Raw genomic sequence first — 17413 nt, forward strand, 5'->3', positions numbered from 1 at the left:
TGTCCTCCAGTTGGCTCTCATCAATACCCAGATCTTCCTTGAAGACACGCTTCCTCCCAAACCTCCCCCATATGGCCATTTTTTATCTCCTCTACTCTTCATGTATTGGATAACTGCTTTCTAAATCCACATTACATTTCTTCAGGCCTTTTCCTCTCTCTCCCCACCCAACTTCGAGTCTCACACCGTCAGACTCTACCACCCACAGTAACAGTCATCTTCTGAGCCCTTGGGTCATGTTCCCTTACTTTTTTGAAGAATGGTTCACCGCCATCAAGCTAAAACTATGTTTAAATCTCCGTGATTTCAATATCCACACAGATGTTCGTCTTAAACTCTGTCCCCTCAGTTCCTCGAGCTCCTCTCCTCCAGTGAACCTGTCCCCCAGCCTTGTCAGCTTTGCAAACTTCCAAATACCATCACTATCACCAATACCTCAACCCCCCCAACACTTCAATTTCAATCATCCTGCCTTCTGACAACTACCCCTACTTTCTCACCTACTTCCATTAGGACCCCAACGCCATCCACCCTTTGCTACCACAATTCATCAATTCATTGTTCCTCTTGCCTTTTTTTTCTGTCTCCTGCACCTAACATGTCTTCACTTCTTTTCCTACAAGTTTAGATATCTGGTTCAATCATTATCAGCATGTCTCTGCCTCTTCCCTTGAATTGTTGCACTCTCTGGGCCAAAGCATGACTTCAACTCTGGTAAAATGCAACACTCAGCCTACTCTGGTACCTGATGAACTTGAATGTGGCCAGGAGACAACACACAGCCTTGCAGATGGCCTCACATTAAGATCACAGGCAGGCACCAGAAGTCATGCTGAACACTGCCTTGCACTCACACTACTTCCCTGTCCATGATCTCTTGATCTCCAAGCAGCTAGGGCACATCCTCTAGGATCTCCTCACACCTTGGACACTTCCTCCCATCCTCAGCCCTGCTGAAGCCCTGGCATCTGATTCACTGAGATGACAGAAGCAATCAGAATTATCGTCCTCACCGAGCTCTCCCCTCACATCTCCTGAGCTCATACCTCACATCTGCTAACTGACATGAGATTTCCTTTTCTTCCCTCCAGGTTCTACAGACCACCTGTCTGTGATTCCCGTGAAGACCCCAGCCCCTCTTGCCATTAAGACAATGATGCAATCAGGAGGTTCAAGATTCATAAACAAGCTCAGGAAAGAAAATGTTCTCCAAAGATGTGCTGTGGTCTTGTGGCTCCTGAGCACTAAGAGCCCTGATACCGCCAGTTATCAAGGTAGAGCTGCTGACCTTTCTCAGTAAATTCCTCCCTTCTCCTTCTCAGCACACTTAAAGGAGAAAACAAAACATCTGCCCCCTCAAAGTACCAAAATCATTTTGTGTACCACTGCAGTCATGATTTTTAAGTCCATGTTCTGTGATACTACAAATCTGGGAGGGCACTGGTCTGCCAGATCGATTATCCATGGTGATTTTGCACAATTCATATGAGGCCAGTAAAAAGCTGTTAGAACACAAAGGATCAGGCACTTGGTATTTTGGGGGCATCTGGAAGAACTAGCCTGAGAGGGGCTTCCCCTCCCCAGACTGACAGAATTAACTAACATTGAAATGTCAAGCAAGTTTACTAATTTACATGGGGAACAAAGTCTAGCACTAAAATCAAGAGCAGCTCATCTGCTTACTCCAGTAATCAACTTACTTGTTATAATCAACAAGCCCCAAGCCAATCAACCCCATTAACACTTACCTGTGGCCTGCTGGGGAGATTGGCTGAAAGAGAAAACAAAAGAAATCAGTTGAAGGAGCTCTGGTGGCCTTGCTGTTCCCTGCCCAGGGGCATGCAAAACTGGAGAGTGTTCCCAGCTCCCGGCTGGTGAATGGGTGCTAATAAGAAAATAAGAAAGCAGAGTAGCGCAGCAGGAAGCGTGCTGGGTCCATAAGAAAATAAGAAACAGGTTTTGGTTTTTCGTTTCTTTTCCTTTTCTTTCTTTCTTTCTTTTTTTTTTTCTTTCTTTTCTTTTTTTTTTTTTGGCTATGTGTTTTAACAAAGACTAGTTTCTTTTCCCTAGTTTCTCACATTCCATGTCCTTTAAGATATTAAAGTTCTACCAAAATATGCAAAACATATGCTGGCTCTCTCAAATAAGTACATACCAAAACATCAGTGGCTAATTAGTTTTGAAAATAAAAATCTCAAAATTTCCTATTGAAATCAGGCCACGCATTTGGTTTACGTCTCTGAACAGAGTAAGTTCTACATATTTTGTTGAACAGCATAAATCCTGACCAACACGTGATGAGGGAAATGAAGGGCATGTGTCTTCAGGTTCTGCCATCCTTGGTTCACCTTGGCCCCAAAGGCCTAGAAAACTGGTGGCAATGTGTTTGCTCAAACAGAGGGCTGGCCTCACCCTCTGGTAGTCTTGTGGGCCCTAAGGCTAATCACTGTGCTTGGAGGGCCCACTTGGAGAAGATGAACTATGGTGACAGATTTGCCTTTGCATCTGGGCCACTCCATTCCTTCCTGGTTCTAGAAAACACAGCAAATGCAGTTGGCCCGTGGGCACTGTAAGGGTGGGCAGAGGCAGCTGGGTTGAGGGGCAGGTGTTCTGCCCCCTCCAGGAGGGTAACATCTGTTCTGGATCAAATAAGAAACATCCCTAATCATCTACCATGTTGCACTCCTTCCATCTCTCATTTTTTTGTGCTGAGGGAAAAAAAAAAGAAGAGAGAGAGAGGGAAAACCCATGACCACACAGTGGGTACTTTGTGAGAAAAACAGAGTAAACAAAAAAGAGCAACTTTCTGATGCCTGGAGGGAAAGTGTTAGCCCCCTTCATACCTGAGGGAAGAATGAGGCTAAAATCCAGCCTAGTCCTACCAGATATGTAAGTTACAGCAGGAAAACAAGAGAGTGGATGTCCTTCCCACTGAGCCACACTGAGGGAGCACTCCATTGCATTAGAATTAAGTACAACACCCACACTTTTCTTCTGCATGGCAGCCAACCCCAATCAGAAATCAAATCCCTCTTGCTCCAAATCAGCATCATGAACCATATAACTATTTATTTTATTTTATTTTATTTTAAGTAGGCTTTACACTGGGTGTGCCTTGAACTCACAACCCTGAGATCAGGACCCAAGCTGAGATCAGGAGTTGGACGCTTAACCAAATGAGCCACCCAGGCACCCCTCACCCTATAACTTTATATCAAATAAAAGGCTCTGATTATTCTCCTGAGCAAACCACACAGATCTATTTCTAAAAGAAATATGAACAGGAAACCCTTGCATTTTAGTAGGTTTTGAGTTTGTGATGAACATCACTCAAATTTAATAAATATGGGCAATTCACAGTGAAAATATGCCCATAGATAAAAAATAATTTTAAAAGCATTTAATGATCTGTCAGCCAAAAATATTCAGTCCTAGTTTCTTGTATATTTGGATGACATAAATGGAAAAACTGAGAAGAATTTACATAAAAAGAAATGTTAGAGCAGCCAGTGAAAATTTTAGTATGTACATTAGTTAATGGGCACCACAATGAAATTCCTTTCATTAACACCTTGTCAAGAAAAGATGGAAATGCCTTCCTTTCTGCTCTGAAACGTAATGTAAATAATTAAAAGAAGACTTTAAAAGGCAATAATTCAAGGATGCAATCAGGAGCAACCGGGATATTAACTTGAGACACAAATTCTAACGTGTTATGTGTTACAGTATACAGACCCAGGAGGGGAAAAATGCCATGTTTAAGTAGGCAATTCATGCAATTAGGATTTATGAATACAGCTTCGTTTTAATTCCAGGATTGCCAGGAGTGTAAATTCACTTGTGACCATGCTAATTTTTAATCCACAAAGGATCAAAAGTCAAGATTAACATGCAGATCAATTCATTGTATGCTGGTGACAAGCAGTTTTAAAGTTCTCATTAGTAACAGGGGCTCAAGGGATGGGTTTGGCATTGGGAGAGTGCCAATCTGATTTGCTTAGAAAAATCCTCCAAAGGTGGCCAGGAAGCTTTGGGAATGCAAAGGTTTATTAAAAGATTTGCTAGCTGAGCAACTTAAAAGGGGCAACAAAGTAAATGAATCCTATAAAACGTCTATGTAGTATCTAGGGTAAACTTTACCAATTAAACCTTCCTGGTTAGAAAAAGGTAATCATTCATTCATTCATTCAATTCAGAAACATGTATTGGGCACAAAGTCTAAATCAGGTGCTATTTCTACTTTGCATCAATTTTTAAAAGGTTTAATAATAACTTTGGATGCAATTAAAATATGTATCAATTTTATAAATAAGTAAATTCATCCCTTATTTCTAGGGAAAGCTGTTCTTATCATGGAGATTTTTATATTACCAAAGCAAAACATAGAATATAAATATGAACAAGAGCAGACTAAAGCCAAATAACAGAATCTCAGAAACCAAAAACAATAAGGTATGAAATTCAGAGGATTATAAAAGACACCATTCATCATTTCTTACATGGGATATACTTGAAACCTTCAGAATAACATATGACTAGTAATGCTTGTGCATGGAAAATTATAACTAATGTGAAAAATCTGTGGATGAACGAATGTAAGACTAGGAGAACATGGGGCCACTGTCCCATGAAGGAATCTTAGGGCACGGGTGGCAAGGGCACCAGGCAAAGTAGGAGTTTAACCTGTCATGTAGGTCCCACTGAAGGGATATGTTTGTCTCAGGAACCAATGATATCTATTAATCAATAATGAGATTCCAACCAATAGGAACTGTATATGTACTTTTAAGGGAAGCCATAAAGTGAGATGAACATATTTATCTCTTTTTTTCTTTATTTTTGTCTTATTCTTATGATTATCATTTATATTTAATTACATTCTCTTCCAAAATAGGACAGATTAGTCTTTTATACTATGGAGATATAAGAATATACTACGGAAAAGACTTAAGAGTCATTGCTTTATGACAAACTTTAAAAAATGACACACCATGCATTTTTAACATAAAAATGTGAATATGGAAACTATACATCCATAGTCACTGTAGAGCATTTAATTCAACATACTTCCCACCCTAACTCTCTGACAAATGACTTTCAGATTGAACATGTCCATCATAACATTTAAATGCAAACTTCTAAACAGGCTTTGGTTGATAGAATTTGTTCTTCACTAATTATTAATGTATTTGGATTTAAGCTGAACTAAAAAGTAGTGTCACTTAGAAATTTAATCTTTAAATTCTAGGTTTTACAGTGACTATGATGAGTTCTTGTCTAGCCATTAAGTAACATACAATCCTGAATTAAAATCTCTAGAAAATCCAACCTTAATATGAATGACATAATGTGCTCATCTACTGTGGCTCTTAGCCTAGAATAGAAGCTACAATCTGATGGCATACAGGCTTCAAATGGCTCTCTTAAGCCTCTGCGAAAGTCTAGAGGGCCAAAAAAATGTGTGTGTGTGTGTGTGTGTGTGTGCATGGGTGGGCACATGTTTTTTGGGGAGTGAGTGTGGGGACAGACATATAGTAAATACAGTTCATGAAACTTTGAGAAGTATAGTCACAGACAGTAAATGGAAAATGACAACTCCCAAATATAAATGTATTTACATGTTTATGGAAACTGCACTATGTGCTTTAGGCAAATACTTCTGAAAATTCAGGGCAGACGATATTTCAAATAGCTATTTCCGCTTTCTGCTAATGAAGGCATTTTCATAAACTGTAGAATTGTATAAGTTGAAGCACATTTTTTTAATGAAGTCAATATATCTTATTTAACTACCTTCCTGGTAATGCCTTTTTTCATCACTTAGGATGGTATCTTTTGAGGACAGGATGAAAAAGGGTGATGTGAGAAGCTGCTTTATAGATATACTACTATACACACACACACACACACACATATACACAAATATACATATATAATACACATATATATCATGTCATATAATACATACGGTAGTGTATGTACATGCTAAAATCTTAACTTAGTGGCTGTCTAGGTTTAAAAATCAATTTTAGAGGAAATCACCCTAAAAATCATAAATAAAACATTCCTATTTCTTTATGAGATTATTTAAAATAAACTGAGCATCAAGCAATATGCACACATGCAAGTAAGTGGCCTCTATTGGAAAGAGCACAAGTGATTCTGGGGAAAGCTCACGGTGGCAAGAGGTTGAAGTAAAAAAGTTTGGTAAAAAAAATCAATAAATAAGAACATTATGTAATTTCCTCTGGGATTTGGGCTGCTTTCATTTGATTATTTTCTAGCTCTTGGTTGTTCATATGGACAAGTCACAGGGTTATAATCTGCGATGTCTTCAATTATTTGGCCTTTATGCACTGACTATTTTATTCCATGAGGAAGAAACCAGAGAAAGAAAGTAAGAGAGAGAAAAAAATCTGAAAATAATCCCCTTCCAGAACTGAATCTCATGACATCAGAGGATAATGTCTGAAGCGAAGAGAGTGCAGGTGCCTGGCTGGCTTAGTCAGGGGAACACAGGACTCGACCTCAGGGTTGTGGGTTCGGGCCCCACACAGGTACAGAGATGACTTAAAAATAAAATCTTTTTTAAAGAAAAAGAGAGAATTACATCAGAAAAGGTTATTTTCATGTCTTGTTTGGTGTGCCGCTAAAAGCTCTTTTTTGAAGTAATAACATGTTTGTTATGAGAGTTTGCCCTAGACGGAAACTTCTCACAAAGGGCTTTGTCTTGTTTGCCTCCACGGTATCAGCCGTCAGGCACAATGAAAGCGTTCTAAGAGCGGGATCCTCACCGCAGTCCAGGGACGTGACAGTATCCAGCCTGTGCTTCATTTCCTTTGTCAACATGTAGAATGCTTGATTTCTTTCTAAATAATATTCAGTCCTGTTTCTCCTACTGGTTTTTGCTATCCTGCCAAAGAAGACAGAGGGCCCCAAGCAGGAATAAAGACATGGACGGGAACAGCATCCTGACGTGTTAGGGTCCTTCATACTCACGGCAGCAAGATGGAAAAGTACTGTTGATCTGCTCCATAAACTCCGTGAGGTCCGTGCCAGTGTCCTGTGGGGGAGCCAGCAGGTCCTCCGCTGCTGCGACAGTGGAGAAAAAGAACAATGTCAGGCCTTCCACCAAAACCCAACATGGGCAGAAAACATGAATCCTTGCCTCTATATAGCAAAGTGAAAATCATTCTCCTTAAATCAACAATTTTAGGCAATAAACCATTTTTATATTAATTTGTTGGTAATATAATTTCATATCAATAAGATGTATTAGATATTTCTGTTGGAAGCTTCCATGTGCCAGGAGAACATTTATGAGTGAAAAGTAATGTGGTAATATTATTTTAATATATTAGATGGAATGACATTATTTTACACTCTTTTTTTTCATATAAAAAAAATTCTGTCCGTTTCTTTTTCCTTCCTTCTTTATTCTTGGAGACTCTGGCATGGGCTGGCTTACACTGACACAAATCTAGAGGTGTTTTAGAAGATACTTGTTACTTTGATGTCTTTTATTCTACAACCAATAAATAGCAAAATAAGTCACTTATTTAAAACAATTAAAATAACATTAATATTTTAGGTTTCCCTCTGACTAATATAGCAAAAGATATCTTAAATACAAATTAATTTGGTTAAAATATGTGGTCCTCAGTAAAACTTTAGAACTTAAATTTCATCAATAACAAAATGTCATTCCTGAATGCCGGCTGACAGAGTCCTTGTAGCAGCAGCAACATGCCCCTTTGTGACTAATGACAGGCTGGGTGAGACCTTGGCAATGATGGGGGCAGGGGAGGTGGCAATGTCTATAAGGACTAGCATGGAAAAAGCAGAGCATTCAGTTCCCAGACCTGGGCAGAGAAAACCCTTCTTGGTATAATATACTTTAGGATGATATCCTGAATATGTACAAATATAAATTTTAGAGATGGAAAATATATTTAAAAAAAAATCATTCTGCAGGCAAAGCAAAAAGAAAATTGTTGCTCATACCCAAAGGAAAGAGCACTTTTTTTCATCTTTTGCCAAAATTCAATCCACTACTACACATTATAGAAGCAAATACATTATAGATGATTATTCTAAGATGTTTACTTTTTTCATGTTGTTAAAATGTCTTTATATGCAGCTGAGCACAAAGGGAATATGAAACTCCTTTATGCTCTAAGACACTGGTGAGTAAGAACACTATTTAATAAAATGAAAGACAGGGGCATCTGGGTGGCTCAAGTGGGTTAAGCATCTGCCTTTAGCTCAGGTCATGATCTCAGGGTCCCAGGATGGAGTCCTATATTGGGCTCTCTACTCAGTGGGGAGCCTGCAGTTCCCTCTGCCACTGCCTGCCACTCCCCCTGCTTGTGCTCCCTCTTTCTCTCTCTCTGTCAAATAAATAAATAAAATCTTTTAGAAAAATTAAAAAATAAATAAAACTTAAGCAAGCGGTGACACTCAGAGCAGAGTGGGGGTAGTTAGCCAGGTCTCGGAGACACCAACCTGCTTGGTGGAACTGAGGGCCAGGGTCGGGATCCAGCGAGTAGCTCAGGGCAGCCTGCTGAGGCGAAGCCCAGGGGGAGACGCCGTTGATTCGGGGATCAGATTCAGGCTGCAATCGCATTCAAAGGTTAAAGCAGAGGAAGGACTCAAACAATAGCTAAGGAAAACATTTCTGTTTCTGACTTCCATGGAAGTCAGATGTGGATTGAATCACATCAAGTTTTTCAGCCGCAGACATTTAGAATACCTGTTTTCATCAGTTTAGCGGGCTCACCACTACTTCCCCTGAGTGCTGCGTGGTCTGTCCCCTTCGACTGGGGCTCCTTCCTAGAAGAGCTCAGCTGGTTATAATGTGAGATTTATTTATCAATGTCAGCTTCGTCCCTCCATTTTTCTCTCCATGATGCTCAACCAAGTGAATTTAGAAAAGGTTTCATTCATCTTTAAAAAAGGAGGACCGTTTCTCATACAGTAAATTCACCCAATTTCAAAATCAGCTCACTTCTTTACTGAAATCAATATTTAAGGCCACACTGGAGACATAAGGACACAACTTTGGATTCCCATGCTTGAAACTCGGCCACTCAGAACCTACCTGATTCTAAGCAAATTTTATAACCTTCGAGGCCTTGAATTCTTTATTTATAAACTGGGGATGGTAAAAAGAATGCTGGTGTCAAAGGAATTTGTGAGGAGGGTGATCAGTTAGGATTTCCACTGAGATTATTAGAACAGAATCTGACACATAGTAAACACGTTGTAAACCCTCTCTGCACAAAGCTTTGAAATGGTCCTGGATACATTGACAAGTATGTGCTCAAATTAGAAAGAGTCATCCATCTTACAGGGAACGCAGAAATTACAATGTTTTTGATGCCGATTTTTCCATTAAATTTGTATTAGTTGAAGTCTGGTGGTTTTGCCAGTTTTTACCGTCAGGTGAATTTTCCATCTACTTTTGGCATTCATACTAAATCATTAAGAAGAGATAAGAGGTCCACAGTCTGGGATATACAGAGCCATTTAGATATCGGCTATCTCTAAAAGCATTACTGTGCAATTCTGAAGGCACATGAGCCATTAGGCAGCTCTGTCTAATGGGATGGAGAGAGTCGGGGGAGGGGAGGGGAGTAATGGAAACAGAAGAGCCGTTAGCTCTCCAACGGGCTATGGCAAATAAAGGTTTCGAGCACAGCTTCCCTCTGCAAAGATTCTATCGCTGCACTAGGTTAATAATAACACTTCATATTTTAAATCAGAGATTTTAAGAGAAAATTCATCCCTCACACAGGCACCACAGAGAAACTTCAAATTCACAGTCTTTATAATGTGGCACCAGAGAAGACTCAAACATTCCAGAAGGCTTAAGGAAAGCCCGGCTTTGGGGCACTCTAGGGAAACTACTGTTTTCTAATGATGCACAATTTGGAGACCCAAAGTGAGCCTTCCCTAAAACAGTCTGATGCAAATCCTGAAATAGCAAAAGTCACACAGAAAAGTATATGGTTTAAAGGTGAGATCTCTGGCCTGCTGTGTAGGTAATGCAGAAATCACACTGTTTGGGATGATTCTGACAAGTTAAAAGATACTGACAGTAACTGTGACAAGATGGTTTTCTGACATTTGAGAAGATCACTGGAGGAAAAGTTGCTTCTGCCTTTGGTTGGAGAAATCCTTTCTGGAGAAAAGCACTGCCTAGTCACTGCCTGGGACCCCACACTACACAGGTCAGAGAAAGATGACATGAATGTTGATGTCAAGGATACTTCAAGAAAGAGAACGTCTAGCCCCATCTGTGGGGATTCTACCCAATATGCACCTGCTACCCAGACATCTTCCTGACTAATTTGTGACTAAGTCACTAATTCGTGACTTCTATTCTTTAACTGCTAGATGTAATCAAGTACTTAATCTTCTATAGTACTGTGTCTTTATGTGCGATACTATCTTGTAATATTGAACAATCTTGCTTTGGTCCCTAATAAGACTGCAAACACCAAGAAGGCAAAAACTGCGTTGATGCTTCTTATATATCCAAAGAAGAGTATTTTTCAAAACTGTGGGCTAATATCCACTGATGAGCTATAAAATTAATTTGGTAGGTGCCAACCAGCACAAAGAAAGAAAAGAGAAAGAGATGAAAAATGGGAGGAGGTACAGAGAAACACAGGAAAGAAGAGAGGAAGAGAGGAAGGAAAGAAGGAAGGAAGGGAAGGAGGAAGGGAGGAAGGAAGTTAAAAAAATAGAAAATAAGGGAATTTTTTTATAACGGCAATTACTATGCTGTATTCATCATACAGGTATGCATTCATCATAATGTAAGTTGTATTTCTTATTGTCAAGAATGTGTGCAAACAACTGCCATAAACTATGGCCTGATGTTAGGAAACGATAGCTGCACATTAATAAGCATCTGCTACTGAATTTCATGAAAACAGTTCCCTGGAAAAAAGGCTTTAGCATAAAGAGCTCCAATGGCTTCCTTCCCCTTACAGCATTCCCACATGTAATTTACACAGATGTATGTTACAGGGTCTCTTCCCTTAAAGGATTCAGAGCTGAGACAGATTTCCGTGTGGTAGAAGAATGGGAAACTCCATCTTAAGCGGGGCAAACACATTTCTGGAGCAGTGGCGGATGGGATGCTTCCATTCAAAGAGTGGAATTAAGCATGGAGGTGAGAGGCTGCAAGTGAGCCTCTCAGCGGACACTGGGACCACCCCACCCCCACAGAGACTGACAGGCTGGGAGGGGGAGTGGGTGTGGGCACAGCCCCGACTCCCACACTCTCTACCTGCTCCAGCAGCTGGCGAAGGCGGTGGAGTTGAGATTCAAGCTGCTTATTGTGATCTTCTAAAATCTGCATCCTAGCCTCTAGCCGACCTTTGTGCTGCCGGAGGAGTTTCGCTTCTGCTATGAGTTCTGAGTCCTCAGATGTGTGGTGAGGAGACACAACAGAGTCTGGAGGCGACCCGACGGGGAGCCCCCTTCTCAGGTGCTGCTCCTTCAGCTGCTCATACTCCACCTGCAAGTTTCTAGTGCAGAAAAGCAAAAACTGGAATCACCACCGCGTGCATTGTCTTCTCTCTGAAACTGCCCATGAGCTCCAGATTTAACTCCAGCTCCTTCTTTCTTCTTAGGTAAAAACGTCTATGAACAGTGAGATGAGTAAGCAGGAACAATACTCTAGCGTTAAGCAGGTGTTCTAACAGACATCACCCCTCTGGGAACCCTCCTGTGTGTGATCTTTAGCCAGTGCCCTAGCTTGTTAGCCTACCCTAAAACTTGGACTCCACCTGGGTTTCTTAGAAGACGCTTCTGAAAAGAGAATGGATAGGGATCATGCTGAAAGTATCATTCAAGACTTTCCTTTCATAAGTTTGCCCAGGGGGACACAGCTTCCTCTCCTATATTGGACGCACCTTTGTTCTTCCTCCAAGTCAGCAATGATCCGTTCCAGTTCTCCACGTTCTTCCCGTTCTACTGACTTCAAGATCTGAGCAGGGCTCTGGGGCTGGCTGACCGGGGACTCCCCTCCGAGCGTCTGACAGTACTGTTGGATGAGGGCATGCTCATCCTCCCTAGGGAGAAAAAATGCACACAGGCCGTGGCACACATCTGGAGGTGGATGTCTCTGGTTGTAAGGGAAGTAGAAACAACGATGATAGGGATGGCAGCTGGGCTCCAAGTCCCTCTAACTTCCCTTTGAAACTCTAGAAAGGGGATGCCTGGGTGGCTCAGTCAGTAAAAATCTCCCTTCCACTCAGGTCATGATTCCCGGATCCTGGGATCAAGTCCCGAATTGGGCCCCCTGTTCAGTGGGGAGTCTGCTCCTCCCTTTCCCTCTGCCTGCCGCTCCCCCTACTTGTACATTCTCTCTCCCTGTCAAATAAATAAAATCTTTTAAAAAGGTAAAAATAAAAACATGAAGTGCTAGAAAGGTATTTATCTAAAAGGTATGTGGACTACACATACCAACAACTTTATGCTTTGCCTTAGACTAACCTGTATATATCACAAAACCTCAGAAGAGATTCTATTCAGCAGAGGTACCAAAGAAGGTCTACCACTTATGTAGTTAATAGAAAAGATACCTTAGGCAAAATCAGCAATTGAATACTAAATGAGTAGATTAAAATATTTAATTTAAAAAAACTGCTCTAGACTGTTTGTAGACCCCCAAAACTCCTAGATGGAAGCCTAACTCCCAGTGTGATGGCACTAGGAGGCGGGGCCTTTAGGAGGTGATTAGGTCATGGGGGTGGAGCTTCATGGACAGGATGGGTGACCTTAGAACAGAGTCCAGAGAGCTGGCTTCCCATCTCTGCCACATGAGGACACAGTGGGAAGAGCGCCATCTATGAACCAGGAAGAGGGCTCTAACCAGATTTCAAATCTGCTAGGACTCTAATCTTGAACTTCCCAGACTCCCAAACTGGATAAATAAATGTCATTTCTAAGCTGGCCAGCCTATAGTATTGCATTATGGCAGCCCACATGGACTAAGGCCTAAATTGATTTCACTGGCTTTAGCGTTTGGCTGAAAGCCATCTTGCAATGCTTTGTAACCCACAGAATGGTAGAATATAATCCTCCTACCCTTTCATTTAAATAACATAGCAAAAATTTTAATTGTAGATATTTATAAATATCCACAGATATATTTTACTTGATATTATCAGAATATCTTCACTAGGATCAATCATTCTGCATTAAAACAAGAAACTACAGGTCCTTAAACCTAGACTCTCCTACTTTTCTAACTACTCGTCTAATGAATCAGACACATGAATCACGTGGTAGAATCTAACAGTTGCCAGAGACAGAAGCATAACGAGATAGACAAAACTGGTACATTCTTGAGAAGGAAGGGCCTGGGAGCCCCTCTCTTCCTTTATGCGGGGACCCAGTCAGATGTCCCTGGAATCACGCAAAGGACTGGCTCCCTGGTTCCTGCCATCTGGAGTCTCTAGCTATGGAGTGAGTACTTCAGCAGATTGGACCTGGGCTGTTTTCATTGTGTCTGGTAAGCAAATCCCGCAATCTATGGATGTATAGGATAGGGCTTCAGGAAAACAACAAGTAAGTAGTGCTGAGGGTATAAAACAGAGCTCTGTCATGACTACACCAGCCCGTCTGACAGTGATGTGCCTGCAAATGTCCCTTAGAGCCCTCGTCTGTGGCACTGGGGTCAGAGCACACTCGACTGCAGTCCTAGAGGGTCTGGGGAGTGGCAGAGGCCCTCTGGGACCTCAGACTGGTGACTGGCAGCTGCCAGGAAACACCCAGTTCTCGAGGTAGGATCTTTGATTCCTCTGAGTCCAACCTGGAAATGCAACCCTGTGTGATCACAGTTTACTGCAATGAAAAGATGACTTGAACTTGCATCTGAGAGTTAGTGAACTTATAGAAAAGGGGTGTCCTGAGCCTTGATGGCAGAGTGATATGATGAAGCAAAGGAGAAAAAGGACTTGTATCCCAGCAGAACAGCCAAAGCAAAGGTTCAGATGAACTATTGATTGATTTCTTTTGTTCCTTTATTGGTAACCTCTCCCTCTCTCTAAGTTTATACATGGAGTATGTGTGGACATACATTTGACAAAAATAAAGGTCATGCACGTTGGGTAGGAGCACAATATAACGTTGATATTGAACCTCACCATCCCTCTATCAAATTCAACGGGGAAGGGGTAGAACCATCATCACCCAGTGAGAAACCGGAAATAAGGAACATGGATGGGATAAAGACTGAAATAAGCTAGAAATCACCCTTTGATAACCTTTCTGGAGAAAATGCAGTGTCACTGAAAAATAAATAAAGGAGCCTCTAGAAGAATTGCATGCTTATTCCTAACTGTGGAAGGATGAGGCTTTGAGGAGGGAATAGGTAGAAGACCAGGGCAGAGCAGCAGCATTTAAAAGCCTCTGGGCTGCCTGTGTCGCTAAGTGAGACAGAAAGGGTGTGTGTGAGGGGTGGGCATTTTCCTGATTGGAAATATATGGCCAATACTCTAAACCTAATTCATTCATTCATTCACTCACTCACTCATTCATTCATTCATTCCATGCCCAGTGTGGAGCCCAGCATGGAGTTTGAACTCACGACCCTGAGATCAAGACCTGAGCTGAAATTAAGAGTGATGCTTAACGACTGAGCCACCCAGGTGCTCCACTAACCCTAACTATTATGAAGGACAGAGGCTGGCGATCAGGCTAATGCATCAGCACGCGGGGACACCAATTAGCTGCTAAGGATGGCAAGACGCTAGGTCAGTGATCCTTATCACCGCCAGTGTTTGCAGGCACTTTATCCAGTTCAAGTAGAGATAGAAGTAATAGCAAGAGAGGATAAAAAGTAGAGATCTAAAATATGGAGAGGAAAAATACAAGGCATAAAGATACAGTGGGCATAAAATAAAGGAGTAAGGGTATAATGCAGTATTTTGTAACTATTCCTCAAGCTGAAAACAATGTATAGAAACTAAAAAGGCTGAGTATCCAAAAAAATTAAATAATAATAAAAGAAAAAAACCCATGAAATTTCTCTATTTTAAGGATAAAGCGTCTCAAGCAATCAACCAGAAGTCAAAACAAAACAATAACTCTTGCAAGAGAAGCAAAAGGTTTAGCCTCCTGCTCTCTATAATATCTGATGTTAAAAGGCTAAGGAGCAAGGTCTAGAGCCCTAATCAGCCATTCCTGTGACCAGCCGGACCATGCAAATGTCCAGCGAAGCATTCTGTCCATGAAGCAGAAGAACGAACGAAAGAACAAGCAAGGATAATGCCAAACAGAACAAAAGTAGATGTTAACCTCAGGTATTTCAATAAATAAGAAGTAAACTGATTTTCACTTTGGTTTAAAAAGCCACCATATGAATCCTATGAACAATTCACTTTAAAGGAAATTAAGGACTAAAAGTAAAAGTTTAAAAAGTATAAAATAAGAACAGGAAGAGTCAAAAGAAAACTCAAAGCCTGTAGCTATCTGGGGCGGGGGGGGTCCCCTATGACTTGATCATGGATCCTAGCCCAGAGCTCCTGCCCTGTCACAGGCACCGTCAGACCCCTGAGTCCCTTAGAACATTCGTCCCAGCAAGTGTCTGGCTCAGGGGCTATACTCAGTGCTCAAATTAGCACCTACTAGTGTTCTGTTTTCAAGATTTGGGGACTAGTGTCTGTGAAACAAATTTATACACAAGTTAAAATTAGATCTGAGATAAATTTTGTTATAAACATTGACATAGCTTCATTTCTTCTAGGGAGTTGATAGGGTTTAAATTATTACTGTAATCACCATCATCACCACTATCATTATATCCTTTCATTGAGGTATCCAAAAGGGATTTAAGGCAATTTCTAAAAAAAAAAAAAACAAAAACAAAAGCAAAAAAAAACCCATTTATGTATAACATATAATTTCAGCCTTAAGTATTTCTCACAGATTATTAATCCTAAGAGTTAAATATAAAAGTAAATACATTCAAGTTCTTAATTATACATAGTAAAAACCAAGAGCATACCCTTGAAAGACAGATAGTACGTGAGGTACCAGATAAGGGCTTTTACATGTCAATAGTGCTAAAACAGAAAAGGTTGCAAAAACATAAGTCTGCACCACTGAAATACCATTAAATGGAGTATAATTATATATTTAAGTTGCATATGGTAAACACCATCTAGATTACGAAATTAGTATGTATCAGATGACAAAAGGACTATGAGTCATTCAATGACCTTTTGAAAGTAGGCAAGACGTAAACAAAAATAACAATAATTTCCCTCCTCTCAAGGACTATTCTATTCTAGGCTTCAGAGGTGCAAACAGCAATGTCACTGCAAATCAGACCCCGGTTTGATCTTTGCACATAAGACAGTGTCACTCAAGGGCAGGTAGCAGATGGAGGGAGACACCCTAATGGCAATGGTCTAAGGATCTGCCCTTGCGTTCCTGAGATTCCCCAGGACTATCCTGGGTCCTGTTTTGATTTGAGTCATGGGTGTTCAATTCCTCCTTCAAAAAAAATTATTATCCTCAAAATTATTGGCTTTTTAATTTGTCCAAAGGCAAACTTTTAGGAGGAAAGGTAGCACCGGGAATTGGATCTATGTGGGGGAAAAGCCTTGGGACTGATTCATGTCTGGGTTGGGGAGGCAGCTGCCTGTGAGGCATGGGAATGCAACAACAAATTCACCAGCTTCACAGGATGAATGCTGTCGGGAGCCAGGGACTTGGTTCCATAGACCAATCTGAGGGACAGGGAAAGGCCCAAACTGCAGGGCAGGATGGCTGCTTTTGAAGATACTAATGACTACAAAGACCGTGGATAATTTATTTATTTATTGTTTGTTTGTTTTTTTTTTTAAAGATTTTATTTACCCATATGACAGAGAGAGAGATCACAAGTAGGCAGAAAGAGAGGGAGAAGCAGGCTCCCCGCTGAACAGAGAGCCCGATGCGGGGCTCGATCCCAGGACCCTGAGATCGTGACCTGAGCCAGAGGCAGAGGCTTAACCCACTGAGCCACCCAGGTGCCCCAGACCGTGGATAATTTAAAATCACAAGTTCAAATCTCAAAATTCACACCTGAAAGTATTAGGATTTTTTTATCACCTACAGTTGAGATCATCCCAAACCACATTTAGGAGATCAGTCTTGGAAGTACAGAGCTAAAATATCTTCTAATTAGGTCTGAACTGTGAAGCTGAGGTGTGGATGGAGAATGGGCTGGATTGGGATAAGGAAAGTGATGACCTCAAGGAGGACTGCAGAAGCTCTGACCACCACCATCCCCACCCCCACTGCGGGGCTCCCATCTGGGAAGCCTTCCCTTTCCACATAGGGGAGGTATAACAGTGAGGTGGTCAGCGGTGGTCAGGAGCACCTGTGGCTGCCTGGGTTTGAATCC

At 41.2% G+C, this 17413-nt stretch overlaps 1 protein-coding gene across 7 annotated transcripts in view; it reads right to left on the bottom strand.

Annotated features, from left to right (window-relative positions):
- Positions 1–17413, bottom strand: part of UTRN (utrophin) — a 510470-nt gene that overhangs the window by 2686 nt on the left and 490371 nt on the right. For 6 of the 7 annotated variants that reach the window (XM_044247155.1, XM_044247163.1, XM_044247172.1 and 3 more), the window contains 5 exons: positions 11928–12086; positions 11300–11540; positions 8506–8614; positions 7000–7092; positions 1749–1771 (listed from right to left, as the gene is read on the bottom strand). In XM_044247155.1, coding sequence (XP_044103090.1) covers positions 1749–1771; positions 7000–7092; positions 8506–8614; positions 11300–11540; positions 11928–12086 — 625 coding nt within the window. The remainder of the gene's footprint in view (positions 1–1748; positions 1772–6999; positions 7093–8505; positions 8615–11299; positions 11541–11927; positions 12087–17413) is intronic. The other variant, XM_044247138.1, reaches the window with a different exon arrangement.

This window comes from Neovison vison, chromosome 1, assembly GCF_020171115.1.
Source record: "Neovison vison isolate M4711 chromosome 1, ASM_NN_V1, whole genome shotgun sequence".
Lineage (NCBI taxonomy): Eukaryota > Metazoa > Chordata > Mammalia > Carnivora > Mustelidae > Neogale > Neogale vison.